The 12,407-nt window shown below is 36.3% G+C and overlaps 1 protein-coding gene across 3 annotated transcripts in view; it reads left to right on the top strand.

Moving 5' to 3' along the window:
- Positions 1 to 12,407, top strand: part of Galnt3 (polypeptide N-acetylgalactosaminyltransferase 3) — a 38,013-nt gene that overhangs the window by 3,446 nt on the left and 22,160 nt on the right. For 2 of the 3 annotated variants that reach the window (XM_042694215.1, XM_042694217.1), the window contains exon 2: positions 9,850 to 10,473. In XM_042694215.1, the coding sequence (XP_042550149.1) occupies positions 9,959 to 10,473 (515 nt within the window). In that variant the 5' untranslated portion in view covers positions 9,850 to 9,958. Of the gene's footprint in view, positions 1 to 1,695; positions 1,766 to 9,849; positions 10,474 to 12,407 lie in introns of those variants that run through there. The other variant, XM_042694216.1, reaches the window with a different exon arrangement.

The raw sequence follows: 12,407 nt of genomic DNA on the forward strand, positions 1-12,407 counted from the left end.
CACACCTATTTTTATTCTCTGTTTTATGGCTGACTTATCATTCTGAGTGAAGACTGAAACAATTATTAGAGAATACATAACTTCATTATTTTGTTTATAGTCTATTAAATGTTATATTTTAATCTTTACTGTGAAATATGTAAAAGATATGAATTATAGGGATCATCCCCCTAAAAAAAAAAAACCCTTAGATTAAGAAATGATATTAGATCCCTGAATAACTTGTAGAAATTTAATCTTGGAAGCCCTGATTGGATAATTAAGCTTTCCATAAAAGTTGTAAGTTTCAACCTGCTTTGACATTTGCAGTGGAAGGAATTTTTCTCCTAAAGAAAATATTACATATTTAATATTCCCAACTGATTAATACCTGAATCATCTTCAGATAAATTTAGTCCTCTGATATGTAGAGCACAAAATTTCTTATCTTTTATGACTCTGTCTAAAAGCTGAACAAAAGGAAAACTGCTATTCTCAATTACCTGTCCAATTGTGCATCTGGTTGGTTTCATAATAATTAGTGTTATATAATTTGAGTAATTTTAACATAATTAATGTACTGCCAATGGCAACATTGAATTCAGATCAGCTGTAGCAATGCAAGAGACAAAAGTGCACTAATAGGGCTGGGAAGGTGGCTCAGTGGTAGAGTGCTTGCCTTGCATGCACGAGGCCCTGGGTTCTATTCCTCAGCACCACATAAGCAAAAAGAAAAAAGCCGGAAGTGGCGCTGTAGCTCAAGTGGTACAGCTCTAGCCTTGAGCTGAAAACCTGAAGGACAGCGCCCACGCCCAGAGTTCAGGCTCCACGACCAGACCCCCCCCTAAAAAAAAATGCACTAATATGTGGTGAAGCAAAGAGAAGTAGGACTAAGTTCCAGCTCATTAATGACTATTGACAATTAGATGAAACTTCCTTGAGTCATTCTCTGAATTGGACTTGTGTGTCTGGCATTAGAGCATTTCCCCGAGCATATCTTTTTCCTGTTCTTGTTTCAATTTCAAGCTGTCCACACTAATTTGCTTATCTGTTTGACTGCCTACTGAGCATCTTTCAGTTGTCATAATAACTGAAGATTAATATGTGTATAAACCAGGACCTTCATTGCCTCACAAACCTCTACTTTCTCTATTATGTCTATAGATATTAGTGCATTTACCATATCTTATCCATAATTCCAAAATCAGCTTCTGAAATCCAAAAACACATGACTTATTTGTTAGGAAAACATGAATGAACTGTCAGGATGCTATCATTGATGGCATGTCTCACACTGCAGAAATATTCCAGAATAGTGTGATTACATAATGCCACCCCAGGCCCTATGGAGGTAACAGTGTTATATTGGGTGTATGAACTATGTCATCTTGGTTAAAATCTAAAATGTTCTGAATTTTTTTATATATTCCGCTCTAATAACAGAGGAATAGAACCACTACCCAGTGTCATGCCAGAAAGTTAGAGGTCATTTTAACTCTTAGCCTCCACAATAACTCTGATCTGAACATTTCTGGCCCTACAAAATTCATATGTTGAAATCTAGTGCCCACGGTGTTGGTCCTAAGAGGTGACAGCTTTTGGGAGCTACGTATGAGGTTATCATGAGGCTTCTGCCCTTAGGAAGCCTAAGAGGATTTATTAGGCTTTTTTTTTGTCCCTTCTACCACCATTTGTAGGAGGTGCTGGTTATGAGGAATGGGCTGCACAAGGCATTGAGTCAAACAATGCCTTGACCCAGGACTTCCCAGCCTCCAGACTGTGAACAGTAAGTAATTTCTGTTTATGAATTACTCAGCCCAAAGTGTTTTGGTATAACCAGCCCAAGCAGACTAACATGGCAACTCTCAGAACACTGAATCTGCTTAACATTTTACACCTTTTTCCCCAACCTACCACCACCTCCTCAAATTCCTCTACCACTTATGCTCCCCTAATTCAAGGTCTAATAAGCCCTTGAGAGCCACCACCATTGCCTTCTATTTGATATTTCATTGATGTCTTGTCTTCCCTAGTTCCATGCAGAACCCTAAAGTGATGAGTTTTGTAAGACTTTTGTAAGACACTGGAATTACCCTCCTGTCTGCATAAAATCACTCCTTGCTCACAGTACAGAACCCACAGCCTTTAAAAGTTTTCCACCACTGTCTAATTCTATATTTATAGTTTATAAGCCAAAAATGTATATCCCAACAATGGATTTCATTGCTTTTCCTGTGAGCTTTGCTCTTGCTCTCCTCTCACTGCTGAGAGGGCCTTCCTTTTCTCTTTTTTTCTCCATAATACTTAAGACTCAATTTCCTTCATGTAGGAAATTGGACCCCCTATCTACCTCCACATTCTCCCCAGATAGGCAAGATATCTTGTGCATGTTTCTGTCAAGCATTTTATGTGTGTCATGTAAATATAGTCTGCTTCAGCACCTGTCTGGGTATACATGTGCACACACACACACACACACACACATATATATATATATATATACATATATATATATATGTATACATACATACATATTTGATAGATTATTTGCAAGACATACAATAATTTTCTTCAAGTCTAATGTGGGATAGAAATTAGAAGAGTTACAGAGCACTTGCCTATTATGCAACAAGCCTTGGACTTGATCACTAGAGCCAAAAGTAAATACTGAATAAATAAAAGTTCCACACGAGGGAAAGGGTTTTGGAAATGACCTAAGAAACTTCATTTTACAGTATTTAAGCCTATTTAATGTGGATTGCTATTGTTTCTACCTCATTGCTTTGAATCCCATGCTATTTGGAGGCCTTTTGGTTCATTTTCAAGGTCTGGGTCTAGAAGTGATCAAAAGGTCACCCAGCTTTTGTTACCACCAGTGAGGACACTGTGAGGAGCTGAAGGAGAGCAGTCTTTACTTATAATTTGATTTTGGTTAGACTAAACTAAACAAAAACAAATAAAAAAGAAAATAAGGCAAATGGTGTTTTATTTTTTTTCCAAATTTGTGGCCAGTCGTTGGCCAAGCTGTTTGAATTTTGCCTCCTAAATAAATCTTTTTGAAATCCATATATTTTCTCTATCAGATTACCTTGATGTATATGTGAGTTTGTGGTACCAGGACTTGAACTCAGGGCCTGCTATTCTCTCTCAGCTTTTCTGTTCTACCCCTTCATTCCAGTATTTTGTTGGTTAATTGGAGATGGAGTCTCCTATACTTTTCTGGACAGGCTGATTTTGAGCTGTGAACCTCCTTGTCTCAGCTTCCTGAATAGCTGAGATGATGGATGGGAACCTCCTAGGCCCAGCTTTTTGCTTCGACTTTTGTAATGACCTCTATCTATCTGGATTATTTCTGATTTCTTTCTGGTGGCCCCTTGCATTACACCTAGAGTGATATTTTTCAAAATATTAAAGGTCATGATAATCCTTGCTGAAAGCCTGTCACACCCTTAGGATAAGGCTCACCTCTTCACATGGCCTAAGGGCTTGGCATGAGTCAGCTACCCAGGTAAACCAACCTGATCATTACTGGGTGGTGGCTTTACCAGTCTTTTTAATTTTTATGGCTATGTTCTTCTTGCCTCTAGGTCTTTGCCAAGTGCCATCATTCTCCCTACCTGTAATATGCTCTGCCTTCCCTTTTAGTTCACATTAAACCTTCTGGTCCCAATCTCAGCTACCATATATTTAGTGTTATAATAATTGAAATTCATCTTCAGTCTCTCCCCACAGTTTCCAGGCCCAGCCATGGATGTGAGTGAAAATTATAGCCTGAAGGTATAAGTACTTATATGCATCACCCTTTAAAATTAAAGTTTCCTTTAAGGCAAGCAGACTTCAATATACAGATCATAGGTTTTTGTTATTTATATAGGGTTTGGTTATTTGGAGGTATTTTATTGAGTTATAGTACATATTTATTGTCCAAATAAGTATTGATCATTATTATTTTACCCTTTTTGCTTTTAGTTCAGTTTAACCAAATTATATTCTTTAAGTAAAAGCTATCCTCTTTTATGTTTGGTGTGTCAGGTGTATTTTGAGCATTTTGCATATGTTAATTCAGACAAGGTACTATTGTTTTTGTTTTATAGATAAGAAAATTGAGTGATTAAGTAATTTGATTTCATCTGCAAGGTTAATGAAATCACAGAGCCTAGGTTCAAATCCAAGGAAGTCTGATTAATAATACTGTGCTCTGTCCCACTTACATATAGATAAAATAAAATAGATTTTCAACAACAACAACAATTCATTGCACTTGGTCCCTTTCTGTTATCTCCCCAGTATTGCTGCCTACAAGAGACAACTTTAATCTGTTGCTTCTACTGTTTACCTTTTGACATAATATGCTGTACTGCTGTGTCTTAATCTATCAACATTTGGCATGTCTATTGACCTCCCATGATGATAGACCAATATTAATCTCTCTCTCATGCATAGCCCTTTCTTTTTTCAGACTTAACATGCCAGTATAATGCTAATATTCTTCTTTTTGCATTGTGGTATTTGCTATGGTTACATAAATATTGTTTATCAAATAGCCAAACAATCACATTATTGTAGATAATATTTATATGTGATTTTAACACTCGTCTTTAGTGGTCTGCATTGCTTGGGTTCAAGTGATCTTCCCAAATAGCTGAGACTGCAGTCATCTATCACCATGCCAGGGTTAGACATTTTTTGATGTTAAAGTTAATAATTCATTCAAGAGAAACAGCTTGCCTGAGAGTATAATATCCATGTTCTCTAACATCTCGTTTTTACCTGCTATAATCTATCAGATGTTTTGGGCTCCAGTTTGGATTGTCGCTCTGCTCCGTGGCTTATGCTGGGGATTTTCCTTTGTTGTTACCTCTGATTGAGTTTCTGTTCTTCCCATTATATGACTTTCTTTATTTACTCCTGCATTTGTATGTGATGCATCCTGAGAAATGGCTTATGGAATTATGAAATTTGCATTATTGAATGTAGGAAAATCTTTATCTTATCGATAAACATTTTTTTCTGGTGCATTCTAATAATTACTCTATTCTTGGGGCTCACATTTTTTGAAAGTGAAGAGGAATAAATGATGGGTCTTTTCTTTGTGGGTTGAGCCCTGATGCCCAGTTTCCCTTCCAGGACAGAGAGTACTTCATGAGCTAGTCCTTTTCAACAAGTTCAGAATCCTTAATACACACTATATCCTAGCAACCTCCCCTACTCCAAGTCAATTATGTGCTAAGTTCAGATAACTCTGCTCACAAATCTCTTTTGTAAGCTTCCATCTCCCTTTTACTTATTTCTTGCCTTCATAGTCTCTGCATTACCTCCAGCCTGCTATCAATCCTTCTCTCCATCCTCTAACTCCCTATTCAGCACAGCTTTCAAGGATTATCATTCTAACTTTTAGTTTTAGTTAGGTCGTCACCTTGCTTAAAATCCATCAAGCCTCTCCCTTTTGCTTGAAGAATTACTTATAACTCCCACAGAATTAGATATCCCTCCCTGCCCTATTTGAAGCTTGGCATTCAGCATATCTCTAATAGGCTTCAATGTATGTGGAAACTGACTGCAGGTTCCTGATGAAAATTGCCCTACTCAAAGTTGGATGTGGAAAAAAACTAAAGGTTTATTTCCATCTTAAACTTATGTAATGAAGGAATAAGCTCTTCATTCCTTAGCCATAAAAAGTGGGTAATGCAGGAATACAGAAGTAGTTGGAGAAGCCGGAGGATATTTAGTGTTTCAAATTAACCATTTTAGATAGAAAAGTACGACAAAAGTAATTTTATGTTATAACTTATTTGTGATATACTCAGTTTTATTGTTTTACTTCTAAAGAGATAGTAGAGAAGGTGTAAATATAGGGAAATTTTTACTGTTAAAACTGAAGTCTGTAAGCTTTCTGTTATTTTCTGGTTGCTGGGATTTTGAACTCAGGAACTTATGCTCTGTTTTGCTCACTTGCTCAGCTGCTACTCTGCTATATGATGTATGCCTCCAGCCCGGCTTTTTGCTAGTTATTATGGACATAGAGTCTCTTGAACTTTTCTACTTGGTCTGGCTTCAAACCTTGATCCCTCTGAATTTTAGCCTCCTGAGTAGCTAGGATTACAGACATGAGCCACTGGTGCCTGGCTGCCTTTTAGAATTTCTAGAGTTGGTGTTGGAAACATATACAGCTCACTGGCTATTTCCTAAAACAAAAAAAGTATTAGCATATATTAATTGGACAAAGCTATTTCATTGTGATATATATGTATGTCCACGTAATGTCCATCCATCAAATTTATCCCTTCTACTACTCTTTCTTATCCACCCTTGTCCATATACCCACACTTTTACAGTTTCAATGGATTTCCTTATGCTGGTTGTTAAAATGGTGGTACTGGGGCTTGAACTCAGGGTATCATTTCTTACTTAGAGCATTAGCACTTTTTCTAATGCCTCTGCTTCTGGCATTTTTATGGTTAACTGAAGATAAGAGTCTTTCACATTTGTCTGCCTGGGCTGGCTTCTAACCTCTATTCAGATCAAAACCTCCTGAGTAGCTAGGCTGGTAGGCATGAGTCACCAGCACCTGTAAGTGGCTATTTTTATAAACAAAGTTCAATTAGAATACACCTATATTAATTCATTTATATATTATCAGTGTCATATGTAGAATAGCTATAGAATTAAGTCATTACAATAAAAACCATATAGCTAGCATAGGGGAAAAGAATTGCAGACTGCCTCTTTTCTGAGAGTTTGCGGACTTTTTCTACAGGGCAGTTGAAGTTGAGGGGTGCAAATAGAGCTGTAGATAGGTGAATGAAAACTAATAGTCTCTGAGCAAATAATCTCACCCCTTAGTTTCCTTACTTCCCCATTTGTTAATCTTCTTGGAACTTAGATGAGAGCATGAATGAACTGAAATGGACTTCTACTTATGAATCTGAGTTTATATATTGAGGGTATCTTCATGCCCATCCTCTAACAGCAGTTTGTAAGAAAGGCCCAGCCAACATTCCTTTCTCTAAGGTATTGGAAAATGCATTAGTGAAAGGCACCCTTGCTTCTGTGAAGACATGTTGTAGGTCATTGAGATTGGCTTCCTGATTTCAGAGGAGATAATGGGATCCCGTAGTAGCAGAGGCCAAGTAGAAGTAAGCACTTAACCACTAAACAAAACATAGGTACTTCCTCCATAATGGAAAGGAGAGACACAGAGCTATCAGAAAGCATTGGCTTACAGATGTTTCTGGTATGAGATAATGTCTTTGAGAGACTCTTCTCCTCATGGCACTTAATGAATGATATAGGCAGTACTACAGTATTACTTATATAAGAGCAAAAATTCTAGCTCTATTAGCAAAAAAAAAAAAAAAGATTTTACTTGTTACAGACAAGTCACAGTCTCACTGAGTTTTCAGACTTGTGTGAGTTTGCAGATCCACAGCACTTCCCCCAAACGAGCCAGCCATTTGCTAGAGACTGCACTTTGCAGAAAAAGAAGTACTCATATGCTTTCCCAGGATTCCCAGATATCACAGTGGCAATTTATAGTGTTCAAGTAAGAGAGCGAGACTCACAGTGGGCCCAGGTGATCTGCAAATCAACTCTGTGTTTATGTCTCCACTTAATGTACAATTGAAAAGGGTAGACAACTGGAAAAAAAATCTCTGCAATGTCTCTCAAGTGAGGATCCTGTGAATGGGAAGTCAGAGGTAACTGTAAGTCAGAGGTAATACTGGCAGTCTTTTGAAATAAAACTTTTGAAATAAAACTTGTTCTATTTGTAAGATCCCCATTTAATTCACCTTTTTGACCTGTGCAGAAGTTAGGTACATCTTAGAAAATGACTATGGACTATCATAAACTTAATCATTGAGGGATTTCAAATGTAGTTGCCGAGCTAGAGATAATTGTTTATTGTTGTTGTTGTTTTGGTCTGTCATGGGGCTTGAACTCTGGACATGGGCACTGTCCCTCAGCTCTTCAGCTCAAGGCGAGTGCTCTACCACTTGAGCCACAGCACCACTTCCTGTTTTCTGGTGGTTTATTGGAGATAAGAGTCTCAGGACTTTCCTGCACAGGCTGGCTTTGAACCAAGATCCTCAGATCTCAGCCTCCTGAGTAGCTTGGATTACAGGCGTGAGCCATCGGCACCCAGCTAATAATTGTTTTTTAACCAAAGTACAGAGCCCCTGGCAGTTGCTATGTAGCTACTTGGCTAATGCCTTTTCTTCTGTGCTAGTTTACAAGTACCACCAAAAGCAGTTTGTTTCATCTCTCAGAGTCCATGTCTTCCTCATAATTGAGGCATTTTTTGGAGTCATGGTGTCCATGGAAGAATGCAGAACAATCCAATTTGAAATAGTATAAGAGCTAAGTTCTGCCTGTTCATTCAACTTCAGACTTCCCTCCAAATGCCAGAGAGTCCATTCTAGATCTTGAGAGTTTCTTATTTTTAATTTAGTGATAACTTTGGAAGAGAGGCTGAATAAAATGCCAAAGCTAATTTTCACTGATATGACATGTCCTTTAAAGTTTGTTTAAGAAACAAGTGTTTTTTTTCTTTCTTGATATTGTTTCTAACATATTTATAAGGTCATTGTTTTGTTGCTTTGTATGTCCCTCCCCCACAGTATAATCCCTGTTTTCACTGTATTCGGTGTTGGTATAATTTGGGGAGGGGAAGGGAAAAAAAGCAAATTGTTGAAATAGGGATACAGGTGGACCCATTGCAGCAATGAGATGTACAAAATGCTATGTTGAAAAATGAACTTTACAACTTTGTCTGGGGTGGAGGGAAGGGGGGGGGCGGGGAGAGGAGGGAGAGTGTAGTCGTGGAGATGGGAGGGCAGGGATGGTAGGGGTGGTAGGGGAAAAACAAAGGAGGAGGCAACAATGCTTGATAAGAAATGTATTTATTACCTTGCTCATGTCATTATAACTCCTCTGTACGGTATTTTCACAATAAAAAAAACTTATTTAAAAAAAAAGAATCAAGGGCAACAGGCATTTCTCTTCCTTTCTCCTTGCAAATTATTTGGCTATGGTTTGTGATTATGTGAGACTCTTTCACATTATATTTTTTTAAGCATCATGAAAAAAATCAGCCTCTCTTTGATTTGAGTTGTCATTAATGTCAGTACTTTTTTTTCTTTTCTGTTCTTTTGTTTGTGGTAGTTCATATTTGGGTTTCAACCTAGAGACACTTCAAGTAAAGCTGATGCATTTTCCTTTTGCTATTAGATTTTGTATTTGTTTGTGCAGTTGAAAAGAGTTGATAGGTGACAGTGAATTCAATATTCTTGATTTTCTTACTGAGTAAGTAAGTTTCGTCAGGATTCACAGGTACTAACTACCATGTGAGCATATCTGAGAGAATACTGAACACTCACTGGGCAAAGTTACTTTGTTATCTCACTTTGGTTAGCTGGAGTCTACAAGTTAAGGGTAAACTATCTAAAAAGGTCACTACATATGGATGGTTGGCAATGCATATTAGCATTGCTTCCTATGAATCCCTCCTTTTTATAACCTACTGAATAAAGTTCTTTGACTCTCCAGTTATCACATTAAGATACTCTTTTATAAAACTTGAAATATATATTAAAATGTATTTTATGCATATCATATGGTATGTATTACCAGAGATAACAAAAGTATTATTTTACTGGAGAGAAATCCTTAATTTTTTTGTAATCCCAATAGATTGTAGCTAATTATAACAATTATTTTCTTCCAGAATTATAATTTCCTTGAGGGAAGCAAGAGTTAAGTGTAAGACTGCATTGTTGATGCCTTCTATTCAGTTGTTGGTTAAATGAATGTATTTTATGGTGCCTGCAGAAAAGAATAGCTACTAATACCATTTATCATTTCTATTTGTAGGTATTGCTATTTAAAGAAAACTTCTTGCCAGCCAATCTATGATAAAATACATAAATAACAGAGGAAATCATAACTGTTATTTATCAAATAACAAGGATTTAATGTCAGAATGGCTCACCTAAGGCGATTAGTAAAATTGCATATTAAAAGACATTACCATAAAAAGTTCTGGAGGCTTGGTGCAGTAATTTTCTTCTTTATAATAGTCTTAATTTTAATGCAAAGAGAAGTAAGTGTCCAATATTCCCAGGAGGAATCAAAGATGGAAAGAAACATGAAAAACAAAAACAAGATGTTTGACTTAATGCTAGAAGCTGTAAACAATATTAAAGATGCCATGCCAAAAATGCAAATAGGAGCACCTGTCAGGCAAAGCATTGATGTCGGCGAGAGACCCTGTCTGCAAGGATATTACACAGCAGCAGAACTGAAACCAGCTCTTGACCGCCCGCCTCAGGATCCTAATGCCCCTGGTGCTTCTGGCAAACCATACAAGACAACTAATTTAAGTCCTGAAGAGCAAAAGGAGAAAGAACGCGGGGAAAGAAAACACTGCTTTAATGCTTTTGCAAGTGATAGGATTTCTTTACACCGAGATCTTGGACCTGACACTCGACCTCCTGAGTATGTTGAAGAATATTCCTTGTTTACTGTTTATCAGTAGGATTTTTTCAGGGAAGAGTCATTAATTAAGCAAATGGCTTGTTCTTTAGCCACTCGAAGGTAACACACACACACACACACACACACACACACACAAAACTTCAGCAATACTGTTTAGTCTGTAATCTGTCCTGTTTACTTCCTATATTTTGAGGCTAAATGCCCATATCTCTGCTTGGAGAAGCAGTACAGACATTTAAAGTTATCTGAATTTCTAGGTGTGGTGTGTACACACAAGAAAATCCTTTATTCATAAATGCTATAATTTCTTCATCTATTTAGGAGGAAATATTAGACAGTCTTTATGGAAAATGTAGGAGGTGGAAGTTATTTTTATTCCTTTGTATTGCTATATAATAGAAATGTTAAAAAAAAGTGACAAGACTTTGGAACTACTAGGTATTTTATGGGTTATAAACTACTTCACAGACTTTGTGATTTTGTCAATGCATAATTATCTTTCAGAATGCCCTATGTTCTGTAACCTTTCTTTTAAGGGGGAATATTGTTGGAATGTTGACATTAGTGTTTCCACTATTACTCCCCAGAGTTTTGCTGATCAAATTCTCATGTCTATAGAATTGGCTTCCTTTAGCTATCAAGAAGCTAATATTCCTTATTATTGAGTCACTTTCTTTCACATTTGTATCAAGTCTACAATATTTGATTAATTCCTTCGGGTTTGCTGATACCTTTTCTGTGTCTTTAATCATTTTGTTATCTGTAAAGTATTGTTTAAATGCTGCATTTGAATTGCAAAGGGTAAAATTAATTCTAGCACACTCTAGCCATCAGGATAGGCACACAGTAAGCAAGCAATGCCAAAACATTTATCTGATTACAGCTGATTAATTTGGTTGTGAACCTGCAGATAAGAATTTTTGTGAACTGATTTACTGCTTTACTCAGAGTTTCCTTGATTTATGATTGTGAATACCTGCTCCAGTATATAGTCAGTGTGGAAGTTGTATACATTAAAATTCTGTAACTTTAATCTTTGTGTTCCAAGATTAAAGTTATTCATCATTATTAAGTGAATGTATAATAAAAGCAAATGATTGAAAATATATATTAGCCATTCAGCTAAAATAATGTATATATAATATGTAATATATATAATCTAGTTGTTTTATCAGGGCACAGTATAATTTCTTTATTACCTCAATAGATTCAAATCCAATGCTGTATATAACTAATTCACCAGCAGTCATAATTTTTATTCTTTGAAGTAACAATTTCTTTCAGCTCATAATGAGCTGTAATATTTTTCAGTATTATAAATTATTAAGTGAAGATCAGCTAAGTATATTAACAACATTTTTGGTCACAACATTTTTTGGCTACAGGTACAGCTAAGTGTATTAACAATATTTTCTGTTTAGAATTAAAATTGTGTGTATTTACTTATTTCTAAGTAGTGTTTGTGAAGACTGTATTGAAGGATTGTTTTTTATTTTGAGTATAACCTATATCAACAACAGTTTCTGAAAAATTGCTAGTCTGTTCCCATGTTTATTAGACACAAGGATCTAGTTTCTATAGAGACAAGTGATCATGTGACTGATGGTTTGAGCAAGCTTCTGCATTTCAAATTTTGTGAATGGTTTGATTAGAAGTCACCAGTCACTGTAGCAAATTATTTTAATTGCACTGCTTTGGGTGACATAAAATGATTTTATAACATAACTTCAACAAGTTAATGGTTTCAAGATGGAGTTTATGAAGTCATAGGGTGAAATTTTGTCCCTTTTACCCTCACTTTGTCAGGATTAATTAGTAACTAGTATCACTAGATCAGTGAAGCAAATAAAGCCTAGCTTAAATTGAGGGATATCCTTGCACAATGCACGTGATAACATTTTATTAATGTTATTAGTGTTATTTCTGTACAGCTT

The sequence above is a fragment of the Dipodomys spectabilis genome, unplaced genomic scaffold, assembly GCF_019054845.1.
Source record: "Dipodomys spectabilis isolate Male_0828 unplaced genomic scaffold, ASM1905484v1 ptg000174l, whole genome shotgun sequence".
NCBI lineage: Eukaryota > Metazoa > Chordata > Mammalia > Rodentia > Heteromyidae > Dipodomys > Dipodomys spectabilis.